General features: G+C 34.3%; 2 protein-coding genes across 5 annotated transcripts in view; both read left to right on the forward strand.

The window, feature by feature from the left end:
* The first annotated feature begins 50 nt into the window (after positions 1 to 50).
* On the forward strand, positions 51 to 7,989 carry LOC127171547 (nectin-2-like). Of its 2 annotated transcripts, none has more exons than XM_051120264.1 (8): positions 51 to 193; positions 1,796 to 2,161; positions 2,245 to 2,363; positions 2,443 to 2,587; positions 2,707 to 2,822; positions 2,950 to 3,103; positions 6,284 to 6,384; positions 6,489 to 7,989. In XM_051120264.1, the coding sequence occupies exons 1-7, from the start codon at positions 133 to 135 to the stop codon at positions 6,352 to 6,354; spliced, it is 1,032 nt and encodes a 343-aa protein (XP_050976221.1). In that variant the 5' UTR covers positions 51 to 132; the 3' UTR covers positions 6,355 to 6,384; positions 6,489 to 7,989. The 2 variants fall into 2 exon arrangements, with proteins under 2 accessions (XP_050976221.1, XP_050976222.1); XM_051120265.1 differs by lacking the exon at positions 51 to 193 and adding an exon at positions 1,526 to 1,629.
* A 602-nt stretch (positions 7,990 to 8,591) lies between these two features.
* Positions 8,592 to 13,019, forward strand: part of LOC127171489 (mitochondrial import inner membrane translocase subunit Tim10 B) — a 10,229-nt gene continuing 5,801 nt past the window's right edge. Inside the window, exons 1-5 of one of the 3 annotated variants that reach the window (XM_051120168.1) lie at positions 8,592 to 8,708; positions 9,579 to 9,700; positions 9,813 to 9,876; positions 10,033 to 10,100; positions 10,222 to 10,295. In XM_051120168.1, coding sequence (XP_050976125.1) covers positions 8,701 to 8,708; positions 9,579 to 9,700; positions 9,813 to 9,876; positions 10,033 to 10,100; positions 10,222 to 10,295 — 336 coding nt within the window. In that variant the 5' untranslated portion in view covers positions 8,592 to 8,700. Of the gene's footprint in view, positions 8,709 to 9,578; positions 9,701 to 9,812; positions 9,877 to 10,032; positions 10,101 to 10,221; positions 10,296 to 12,997; positions 13,015 to 13,019 lie in introns of those variants that run through there. The other 2 variants (XM_051120169.1, XM_051120170.1) reach the window with 2 other exon arrangements.

Consider the following 13,019-nt stretch of genomic DNA (forward strand, 5'->3'; position numbering starts at 1 on the left):
TTAACCAAAAACCCAAGCAACTGTTGATTCAGACAGACTACACTAGAGAAGTGGTGGTGTTGATCATTTCCTGTGCCTCTGCTGCTGCTTACAATTTTGACTCTTTTTGTTAAGACTGTTGTCCTCAGAAAAATGGATTTTTTGATGACAGAGCCAGCTTACAAACTTCTTATCTTTTTATGCATGATACAAGGTAAGAGGGGCTTGAATTTTTATTTCTTCCAACAAAGAAAATGTTTACTATCATTTATACTATATATTCATAAAGAAGACAGAAGCAAAAAAGAACTGAAAAAGGGGACTGAAAAAATCCATTATCAATTATTTATCAAGCACAATTTTTTATTATTATTTTTTTTAGAAAAAAAACGTATCAAACAAAACTGACTTGCTGCTTATTAATCAATTTATTTGAAAAGTTTATCTGGGAATGGTTAAAAAAAAAAAAAAAAAAAAAAAAACTTAAAGGAGAAGTTTACTTCCAGAACAATAACGTGCTGACTACCAGATGTTCATCCAAGATGTTCATGTCTTTCCTTCTTCAGTCGTAAAGAAATTATGTTTTTTGAGCTAAACATTTCAGCATTTTTCTCCATATAATGGACTGATATGGTGCCCCGAGTTTGAACTTCCAAAATGCAGTTTAAATGCGGCTTCAAGTGATCCCAAATGCAGTTTTAAATGATCCCAGCTAAGGAACAAGGGTCTTATCTAGCGAAACAATTGGTTAATTTCATTTAAAAAATACAATTTAAATACTTTTTAATCTCAAACACTCGTCTTGTCTTGCTCTCCCTGAACTCTGTGTATTCTGGCTCAAGACAGTTAGGGTACACTGTTAAAAATAAAGGTGCTTTAAAAGGTTCTTCACAGCGATGCCATAGAAGAACCATTTTTGGTTCCACAAAGAACTATTCAGTCAAAGGTTCTTTAAAGAACCATCTCTTTCTTACCTTTTTAGAATCTAAAGAACTCTCTTTGCCACAAAGAACCTTTTGTGAAACAGAAAGGTTCTTCAGATGTTAAAGGTTCTTTATAGAACCATTTAAACAAAAAAGGTTCTTCTATGGCATCGTGAAGCACCTTTATTTTTAAGAGTGTATGTCGAAAAACTCCAATCGTATTTTCGCCCTCAACTTCAAAAATCATTTCAAAATCATCCTACATCGCTGCAGAAGTTCCGACCCAGTTTTTGCAAAGTGAACACACAAAGAAGATCAAACACCCTTAACAAAAAAGGTAAAAAAGCGATATAGGATGATTTTGAAGTTGAGGGAGAACATGAGATGGGAATTTTTTGACATACCCTAACTGTCATGAACCGGAACAAAAACAGTTTAAGCAGAGTGAGACAAGACGAGCCTTTGACATTAAAAAGTATATAAACTGTATTATTTTTATGAAAATAACCGATCGTTTCACTAGATAAGACTCTTCTCCTTGGCTGGGATCATTTACAACTGCATTTGGGATTGTTTGAAGCTGCATTTAAACTGCATTTTGGAAGTTCAAACTCGGGGCACCATAGCAGTCCATTATATGGAGAAAAATCCTGAAATGTTTCCCTCAAAAAACATAATTTCTTTACAGCTGAAGAAAGAAAGACATGAACATCTTGAATGGAAAGGGGTGAGTACATAATCTGTAAATTTTTGTTATAGTTACTAAATTTAAACTTTCCTTGAAGTGTCTTGAATTACCTAGCTCTCTATACATAAAATGACATCAAATTATACTACAGATAACACTGGACATTGTAGTACTCTGACTATCACTTATGAAATTGGTTTATCAGGAACATATGGAGTGCTTATACAGTATAACGCGTCTGCAGCTGCTGTGGAGGGACAGAATGTCAGCCTCCAGTGCATTATGGGAGAGGTGAATGACATCAAAATCATCCAGCTGGAATGGATTAAAGAACAAAAAGGAAATCAGAAGAATGATCAGAACATTGTTGTGTTCCATCCTGGGTTCCCGACATATTATTTTCAGTCCGGTCCTTTTCTGGAGACAGTGACCAGTCCAAAAACTGGGAAGCTGCAGGGCTCAATCCTGACCCTGTATAAAGTTACAATGAATGACAGTGGAAACTATATTTGCGAAATTATTTCATATCCTAATGGATCGATCAGAAGAACCACAAAGCTGCAAGTTACAAGTAAACTGCTTACTGTTAAACTAAATTATCACATTCAGTTTACATTTAAAAGCTAATAATCATCCTCTGTCTGCCCATTTCAGAGCCTCCACCATCAGTGAAGATGTCATATCCACATGGATTCATAAAAGAGGGGGGCGACGTGAAGATAACTTGTTCAGCTAGCCCTCCACCACTCCGTTATGAACTTGGACGTTCAAAGGTAAGTCAGACGGATAAATACACATTTCTACATGTCACAGTTTATACAACTGTTATGTTGATCTCATTCACCTTATCAGGACAAGATATTTTGGCTGGAGAGCTCAAACGGAGAGTTCATTTTACCACACGTCACCAGAAACGACAGTGATGTTTACATCTGTTTACCTGAATGGGACCGAAATCAGCAAGGTTTCAATGCCACAATGGAACTGACTGTGAATTGTGAGTGTTTGTATTGAGAATATAAATCAGTTCCACCTACAATGTTTTTAAATGAATTTCTATCATTGTCTGTCAAATAAAACCAATCCATATAAAGTAATTCCTGCTTTTCCAAACAGTTCTTGATGGCATTAAGTGTAACACAAGCAGCACTTTAAACATCAGCGTTGGTGAGGACGTGGCGATTTCTTGTATCGCAAAAGCATCACAGCACTTGGAGTATAAGTGGATGAGGGTAAGATTGTGAAATATTAAGAGACTGAAATAGAGTATTAAAGCAGTATTGCTTTAAATAAACCATCTGTGGCGTATTAACTGTCTCAGTTTGTCTAAAAATTACAAATCCATGTGATGATTTTTAGGGTGACACAACACTGTCTCTATCAGACACTTTGTCTCTGACCTCGGTAACATCTGACCACTCAGGAACATACAAACTGACAGCTGTCCTTCTAGACAATCAACTCCAGACAGACGTGGAGTTTTCTATCCATGTTCTCTTAAAGCAAAGCAAAGGTAAGAAAAGCTTTTTTGTAATTAAAATTCCTTAAAATTCCACTTTCTGTGCCATGTCTTATATTTCATTGTCTCTGCCATAATGATTGCTGCTGAAGCAATGACTAGCTCATGGAGCACTGGTACTGCTGAGACAACAGAAGTTGGTCATTTTCTAACCAGCACATTCTAAACAAATGCCATTCTGCCAACTCAAACACACCAGTCATCCCACTCCTCAATATCAGCTCTTCTACTCCACCTGTTGGCAATGCATTTACATTACATGCAAGAACTTACATAGTTAAAACTGTACAATTCCAGATCCAACTACCAGAATGAGCGGTTTTTATCAGAGTAATCAATGAATTTATCAGAGAGTCAAATCTATTGACCAGGACTTCAGGTGTGGGTCAGTTTCATCTGTAAACCAGCTACTGTAGTTTTGTATTTGTTTACTTAGTTAAGTGCTAGCAACTCTTAGCAATAGTAGCCAGAGGATTGATAATACTGCAAACTAAACTAAACTAAATGACAAATACTCAAAATACTGCATGGAAAATTAAAACCAAAAATCATGTTCAGAATAAGAATTCTTATGTAAAGATATTTTCAATGTAATTATTATTGTACTATTTTTGACATCTAGGCAATTAAGAAAATATAGTTTTACTAAATCTATAGTATTTAGGTAATTTTACAATAAAACAACACATGGTTATAATGTGATACTTTAAACTCAACTAAAATAAAGTTATGTTATTGCAAACAGAACACAACGAGGTGGTTGTTTTGCAAGAAGGGGGAGACAGTTCTGTTCATAACAGTAGATGGCTGATGGGAAATGGACAGGTACAAGAAAATTAGTGGAAAAAAGTAAACACGCAAGTGAGATGCAGAGAGATATCATGGAAAATAAAGAGACTGAAAAGACAAATGGAATGAAGGTGCAGTTCAAGAGAGAACCTTTAATTATTTTGTTTAAGTTTTAGGTTTTAAACCTTTTTTAAAATGTGATGGCCATACAAAAAATAGGTGGTTTCAGAATTTGTTTTGGGTGTATGGGATGGCCTGGATGAGTGTGAGATTTCACCAGCCTGAAATTTTGTCCCAGTCCTGCCCTGTTCATGGTGGATGTTTAGCCTTGATACATTCATAAGCTAACAAAATTTGAAATGTAAATTAATTTGCATTAATGTGTCAGTATGACTTGAGGTCCAGTTACCAGCATGACACAAAAACAGGCAGTACTAATGGGTACTTTTTACTTAAGTACACATCAGAGCTCATGCTTCTTTACTTAAACTTGAGTAAAAAAGTATAGTCAGTACTTCTACTTTTACCAGAGTATTTTTAACCATGAGTATCTGTACTTCTACTTGAATGAAGGATGTGTGTACTTTTGCCATCTCTGTACCTGTTATAACAAAGAAAAACATCACCACCATTGTTACAACATCAAAAGGTAAAACACACATACACAATATTATTCCAAATTTAAATATATAGCTGCAAGCAGCGATTACCAGGCTTCAAGCGTTTTAAGGCATTAAATGCACATATGAAAAAAGACATTTTTTAGCAAGCCTGTAGCCACCTAAATCACTAATTTAAAAAAGCATTTTTGGCAAATTCAGGTAATTTACCATGAAAATGTTATGTTTTTTAACATTTATGACTGTTATACCACCAGTTGTGGTCGGATCTCCTTAAATCTTTGCATGCTTGTTTAGAATCACCTGTCGCATGTGCTTAGCAGGTTTCGTGAAGTTTTGAGTTTTTTTTTATTTTTTGGCTTTGTAGGATTTCGGGTGAATTTAGACAGGCCCCTTTAATGACCCTGTTATAGCTTCTCAAAGGGTGTACATTTCAACAGTTTTTGATAATGAATGACCTAGAGAGTCCAGAGAATTGTACTACAGTGTTTTTTTTCCCCAGACTGAGTGAAAAACCTAGGACTAGTAGGTATTTTACATTTTCTCAATCATTTAACAAACAATTTGACTGACAGCAGTGGTTCTAGAGGCAAAGTTGTTCAGAATGAGGAGTTCTATTGTATGATATGAATATCACACGTATGTGCAAAAAACCGTGCAATGTACAATCGTTTACACCCTTGAAAAATGCGATGTTGCCCCCGAGTGGCCGATTTCTTTCAAATTTCTCACAGACCTTTGGGGCCATGAGTCAAACAAGCTCACCGAGTTTTGTTCCGATTGGCCTCCATTAACCTTGTCTAACAGGTGCTCAAACTTTTTTTAGCCAATGTTTTTTGAGATAGGCAAATGTCCTTATAGACACTTGTAGCACTTTGGACCACGACCGAGCACAGAGATTTTCATGTTGATAGGACAAATGGTTGTGCAGTTATACCCATTTTAATGTTTTTTTCCCTTTTATAGTGACACTAAGTAGCCAAGCTCTGTGATTTTTTTTTTTTTTCCCTGTGACCTCAGATTAAGCTGTATCCCTTCCAGCCTTAACCCATAAGACACTTGGGAGCCTTGGTCATGTTGTAGGCGGTGTGAGTACTTCCATCCCTCCAAGTTTTAAGTCAAGTTTAAGTAAAACGGTTTGTGGAGATCGCTTATCTTTGGCCATTCTAACAATTGCAATAGGTTTTCAGTGCTACGTGCTTAAACCCCTAAACATTTTTTTACAATATTTCATAAAACTGTAAAAACGTGCTCCTGAAATGACTTTCCTTTTATGCTGACATCACATAGGCCATGCCGTCTGGTGGTCAGTGATGGACGTTTTCGAAACATACTTCATAAAGCTTTGATGTCAGGAGATTCCATCAAACGAGGCATCGCTACGTCATATTATTTCAAAGTAAAGTGTTTCAGACCTTGTTTTTGAGTCATACAGACATTTAGAATCCATGAATGAGTGTCTAATGGCTAACTGATCTCGGGTCAGTTGGATGACGGAGGTTCACTTTTAATTAACTTTAATTAAATTTTAATAAGCCTACTTGTAGGGTAGCCTATAATAGAAAAATCAGAGTATTTAATTACTTCTAAATGACAGTTTGCGAAACCCTGCCAACAACTACTCAAAAGAAAACACAAATTTCACAGAAACTTCATATCTGATGATATTTAATAAAACAACTGGTTTGTAAAAGATCAATTTTTTGATGCATTTACACTGATTGAACCAGCAGGTGTCGCAGCGTTTGTTTTGTTTTTCTTCCAGCCTCAAGTTCAGCAGTTCATATCACTGTCCCGTTTGTGTTGCTGTTGCTCGTGTTGATTGTGCTGCCATAGGCTACAGAAGACGCCAGGACCAAAAAAAAAGTGAGACACACCAAAATCAACAGCATATCCTCTGGCCTTTTACGTAATCTCACATCCTACACATTTCCAGTCCATTTATTTACATTTTTACTTTTTCTTCTCAGAATGGATATGCCACCTCCATTCAAACCTCCCCCACCACCAGTGAAACAGGCCTACAGATCAGTGAGGAACCATAATGTCCCTATGACTGATATTCGAGTGTGACTGTATCGCAAACCATGATCCACAAATACAGTATGCTGACAGGAAGATTATTCCCTAAAGACCTCAGCCAAACACGAAAAGTGTTTCATCGATTACTCATCATCCTCATGAAGTTTCGTTCCTTGTCTAAAACGGAAATGAAGATATTTTTAATGAAACCTGAGAGATTTCTGCCCTTCCATTGAAAGTCCACGCAAACAATACTTTGATGCGTCAAAGAGTTCTTAAACACGCTGTATAATTTCGGTTTGTTCTGGTTCTGGTAACAGACATTAAATATATTATTGAACATCTTGAGTTTTACTTAGCACACAAACTACTCCTACATCATAATTATGTAAAAAAAAAAATCCCTGAAATGTGTGAATTTACAAAAACAAAAGTGTGTGAGGGTGGGAGGAAGTGGGGTTAAAAACCAGGTAAATTCCCGAAATATGAAATTTTACTAGGCCTTAGGTAATTTAAGAGTTTTATAATAATAATTATTTTCAATGGACAAGACAGGTATTGCAATGCCAGCTTTTTAATGCCATCATAATACAACTGCTGGGCTAGCTTTGAAATGCTAACGCTGACCTCCTGTTGTGGCTTGATGTTCCGTTAACAAAGCGAAGGCTATCAGCTGATTGTTTCAGGCCCCATAAAACCTCAGTTTACACCTCAGATAGTCGAGACAAACCAACTGCTAAAACCACATCAGACAGTGACCAGCAGAGACAGTATGTATCCTTAACCTTTTAAGGTGTAACCTGGAAATACAAATGCAAGATCTGGTCACCATTTATTATAACTTGCAATAACAGCACAGCTGGTGGTTGTTTATATGATGCTTAAATGAACTTAGGTTTCCTGGTTCTGTTCATCCTGCTTAGTCAACATTCAGCATTTTAAAACGCAGTTTACTCCTATAGGAGAAGCCTTTCTAATTAATGAACAGCGACATACACCTGATAGAAAGTGTAAGTGTGATAAGACAGAGAGAAAACAAGAGAAAGAGAGAGAGAGATGCTTTTTGTACAGAGTTTTGTGCATTGTGGTTCTTTGCTACAACAGCGACACGTTTATGCAGAGGGACGTTTCCTGCTCTCGCTATTGTGGTCGGAAATGGAAAATTCAGAAAAAAGGATTGATTGTTTCAGTGTTTAAATCATCTGTATCCTGCACTGTACAATCAGGCCTCCAATGTACTATTGTAAATCATGTATACAGGTTATTTACCAATAATGTATGAGAACAACAATCAATTGTGCACTATTTTCATTTATCTTTGACTCACACAATAAAGTACAGTGCGTCAAAGTTCAGTTATACAGAAAAGAGAAACTAGAAAATTAAGATTTGGGTGTTGTATTACCTGAATACCTTATATTATGACTATTATAATAAATTGTGATTATAAGAACATTTGTGTTCATAATAAGTTAGTCTTTCACATTTTAGAAATATTTTAGTTCTATATTACAGTGTGTACATTTAAATAATGAATTGTGTTACAGTAAAACTGCTGTACAACGAAGTACTTGATCTGATGAATCCAACCAAATTTTTAAGATTTTTAAAAACTGGTCACCGAAAAACCCATATTTGTCAAGTGCTAATCTGAATCCTAAATATTGCTGAGTCTCTCAGTGTCCGTGGTAGTTGCGGCCCTGTTTGATTTTGTACTTTTCACTCAATTTTTTAAATATCAGAGTTTGCTCACATGATAAACGTAAACGCAAACATACTTCCTAATAAAGAAAATCGAGATAACAAACATAACAGATTTTACATATTTCACAAAACACAAAAAGGAAACTTTCAAATGCAAAAAAATGTCACACTTAGATTTTAACAAATACCATAAAAGTCATAAAGATTAAATGCTTTCGATGTACATCGAAACAACAGAGAGTGGTTTATGACACTACAATTTGTAGACTCCATGTGTTTCTTGTGATGTGATCGTTAGCAACGAATAAGGTAGCCGCCACATTTCCTGTTTGTAACCGTAAACGTCTAAAGACGATAAAAATAGCAGCACTTGTGCACTTCTCGCTGAACATGCTCACGTACAGGTGAAAGGTTTTATCAGACAAGGCTTTATTGGACATTTGACCCTATAAAATCATGGGGGGGAGGTAAGAGAAAAAATGCTTTATCACTTTTGTATGGGATTGTTCTCGGCTGACTGTATTTCTAACACATTGTGCTTAAATGAAAGCTGTTTTGTTGTCTCAATCAGTAGTTCATCATGTTAGTTTCAGACTGAAACTATGTGTTTTTTTTCTTTCAGAAATGTATTTTTTCATGTTTCAATTATGGTTCTCAGTCATTTGTTGTTGTTAAGGCTTAAAAAAGTGCTGGACTGAAGTCAAACCCTGACATATTAAACCTTCTTTGAATAATACAGTAAAATATACAGTAAATAATCTGCACAAACAATTACTGATGTTTATTAATGATATACAGTAAGTGATAATAATTATAGGGAGAAATTCATGAAATTCTCTTAGTGTGGAAACATCTATGAAAAAAACTTTTCCTGATTTCTGTTTCTACACTATTTAAAATGACATCTACTTCAACAGTTTTTATATAAATAAAAAAAAAGTTACACTGAAATATTAAAATATTGAACGTTTTTAACAATTTAAAAATGAGGAAAGCAATCTGTAACACGTTTTATGTAAATAATAAAATATTCCATTTCAACATTAAAATATTTAAAGTTTTAAGAATGAAAAAAGAAGACAACCTGTAACAGGTTGTAAATATAAAAATATTTTGAAAGTTTTTTTTATAAAAAGAATTACTAATGAGAAAATAACAATTGTACCGACTGCCTGTCGTTGTTGTTTTAGTTGTTTGTTATTGATAAAAGTCAGGCACAATAATGGCAACCGTGAAACAAAATGATTATTAAAAGTTGGAATATAAAAATTAAATAGATGTAATGGGAAGCTAATGCAATATTCATCCAATAATGACCTGTTAATTCTCTCTTTAGGTTCAAGTTCCTGCAAAACTGAACATGTGGCTATTGCTCTGACATCGATTGCACTGGTGATATCTTTGTGTTTAAATGTTGTATTCTGTTTATTAAGAAGAAAGGGGAAAAAATATGCAGGTATGCTTCATGCATGCTTCATACATTTGACTTTTATAGAACAAAGATGAATTATGACAAATCTACAACAACCTGAGGTGACAGTTATAAACTTTTATTTTTTTTTAATCAGCTAATGAAAACATATTTGAATATGGAGATGAGCCATTACGTCAAGATTCACTTCGATCTTACAGGTGATTATCAGCACACAGTTAGAATTATAATTTTTAATGTGTATTTTCACAAAAACAAAAGGCTAAAATGTTTTGATTTAAAACGTAATAATCCTCTTCCACAACAACAGCCCTTTAAATCGTTTAAATATACTCGACTATGTGCATTTTGTGCAGGTTTGAGGATGATGAGATGGAAAGACAAGAAAATCCTATTTATGGAAACATCTGTTTAGATGGAGGAGGTAGGTTTAGCTAACAATTGCAGTAATTCAGTGCATTCAGTGCATGTCTGCTATTCACTGCGAATAATTATGCTGTTATGATGACATTGCTATTTATTTAATACCTGTTAATTTTGTGCAGAACCTTTTGAAATGTCTCCAGAGGTGTGCTATGAAGAAATGTCACATGCAAGCACAGCAAAGAAGAGATTAAAGGTATGGTCTTTAACAAATTTAATGGAAATTCAATGCACATTTTCCAAATCATGTAAAATAAACTTTGATTTCAATATTTAAAGAACTCACCAAACTACTAATCTATATTAGTATCCGTAAAATGTCTTTTAAAACTATGAGTTAATTCGTTAACATAAAAACATGGCATTTTTGAACGCTTTATCAATGTTTTTGTGGAAAACATGCAATATCCATCCGAATTGATGTTCTTGCCCTTATTTAGTTAATTAGTTAGTTTATGTTGTTTATTGGTTGGTTGGCTAGCTACAGTTAGTTATTAGATGGTTGACTAGCAACACATAGCGCATTAAACTATAATAAACAGAATAGTAACGTTTAATACGTAGGTTTTATTTTCTGGTTCTCTGATATTTTTAAAGTAAATTCTGTTGAACACCGCATGCATTGTAGTATTTCTTGCATGCTCAAAATTAGAAACCGCACCTTTATATATTAACTGTATTGTGCGGCATTTTTCATAATAACTTCAATGGCTTAATGGTGTAAATTTAAGACGTTCAGAGAGAAGAAGGGCTGCGTGAGAATGCACACTTGATAACTATTTTAGGCATGCACGCCTACGCATTTTACAGAAAATAGACGTGTGCAGAAACAGATCTTTTAATCAACACAGCTGTGGTCAGGGAACTCAGACCACTCTACAGCAGTATATATGTCAAAAGCTGCATTGTTATGCCACATTAATTAGCTTGCAAGCTGAACATTCAAATGCATTGATAGCAATTCTGCACGATAATGAGCCTTTTTGAAAGCTAAAGTCACCACCATATCAAAATTGAGATTTTTTTGTGTGAATATTGCAGTGTTTATTCTAAATGATTCATCCATGCACATCATTATTATTTTTTAACTCATGCCCCCATATGCACCCTTTTGGACTTCCAAAGTTGGAATAAATCTACTTTTTTAACTTTAAAATATATATTTTAGCACTGTAATTTGTGTTTTCTTACCTTGGCTTACATAAAACTAGTTAATGCTGCTGCGTCAGTGTTTCTAAAACACAGAATGAGGGTGTGGCGCTCGTTTGACCAACACTTTTTTCCTCTTTTTAAAAGCCATGAAGAAAGTAACGCTATCATGGATTTTATTTCTTTCGCTATTAGACTATTGAGAATGCAAAAAGTATTTTTGTTCTCTCTTTTTCATCTTTTGTTTCACTACTGGATAAGTTTATTCAGTTATATCTAGAAAAGTGAAAAGGATCAAGTTTTAAACAAAATATTAGACAGAACATGTGCGCATCGACATTAAGGCAACCTGTCACTTGACGCAATCTACCACACACTGCTGCAGCGGCAACAATCCAATCAGTTTCTAATGGATGGACAAAACTGTTTTTTTTCTGTTTAAGAAGCTGTTTTACCCGAATATACACTGCTGTTCAAAAGTTTGGGAGTAGTGAGATTTTTAATGGGGTTTTTTTTTAAAGATTTCTCTTATGCTCTTTAAGGCTTGGTCAAAAATACAGAAAAAAAACTGTAATATTGTGCAATATTATAACAGTTTAAATGAATGGTTTTCTATTTTAATATATTTTAGAATAGAATTTATTTCTGTGATGCAAAGCTGAATTTTCATTGACCGTTACCCCAGTCTTCAGTGTCACATGATTCTTCAGAAATCATTCTTATATGCTGATTTATTACTTTTATTATCAGTGTTAGAAACAGTTACACTGCTTAATATTTCTTTCAGGATTCTTCGATGAATAAAAAGTTAAAAAGAACATAATTTATTCAAAACAGAAATCTTTTCGATCAACATAAGTTTCGCTATCACTTTGCATCACACATATAACACACGTATAACACATCCTTGGTAAATAAAAGTATTAATTTCTTTCAGAAAAAAAGAAAGAATAAAAATGTACTGACCACATATGTTTAAATGGTAGTTTATATTGCTCTAAAAGATTTCTTTTTCAAATAAATGGCAATCTTTTTGACCTTTAATTTATTAAAGAATCCTAAAAGTATGACGTTCCAACAAAATATTAAGCAGCACAACTGTTTTCAACATTGATTATAAATCAGCATATTAGAATGAGTTCTGAAGGATCATGTGACACTGAAAACCGGAGTAATCATGCTGAAAATTCAGCTTTGCATCAAAGGAATAAATTATATATTTAAAAAATATTCACATAGAAAACAGTTATTTAACACTGAAATAATATTTCACAATATTACTGTTTTTTCAGGATTTTTGTTCAAATAAATGCAGACTTGATGAGCATTTCTTTTAAAAAATAAAATTACTAATTTTACTGATCCCAAACACTTGAACGTCAGTGTACGTACGTCACAAAAGGGTAAAAAGACTAACATATCTTCCATTTCATGCTGACTTTAAAATTTGCCGTTGGGTTTTATGTTGTTTTATGTTGGCACATTCTTTATTATTTTTACTTATTTTGGTTTGTTTAGCCCTATATGAACACAGCAATAGCATTAGTTATCGCCGTTGAAAACCAAAGAGCACCTATTCATCTTAAAACGTTGTCTAATTGTTCTTCTTCTTTTCATTTCTGCTTCTGATAAATTTGATATATACGGGAATACAACTGGAATACGGTGTGTGTGTAACGACAGCTACAGATATAACCTTGATGGATGACGCTATAGGGAACATACTGTAAACGGGTGCACCAGTGTGATGGCTGTTTTACTCACAGGTTAC

The sequence above is a fragment of the Labeo rohita genome, chromosome 10 (assembly GCF_022985175.1).
Source record: "Labeo rohita strain BAU-BD-2019 chromosome 10, IGBB_LRoh.1.0, whole genome shotgun sequence".
In the NCBI taxonomy this organism is placed as follows: domain Eukaryota; kingdom Metazoa; phylum Chordata; class Actinopteri; order Cypriniformes; family Cyprinidae; genus Labeo; species Labeo rohita.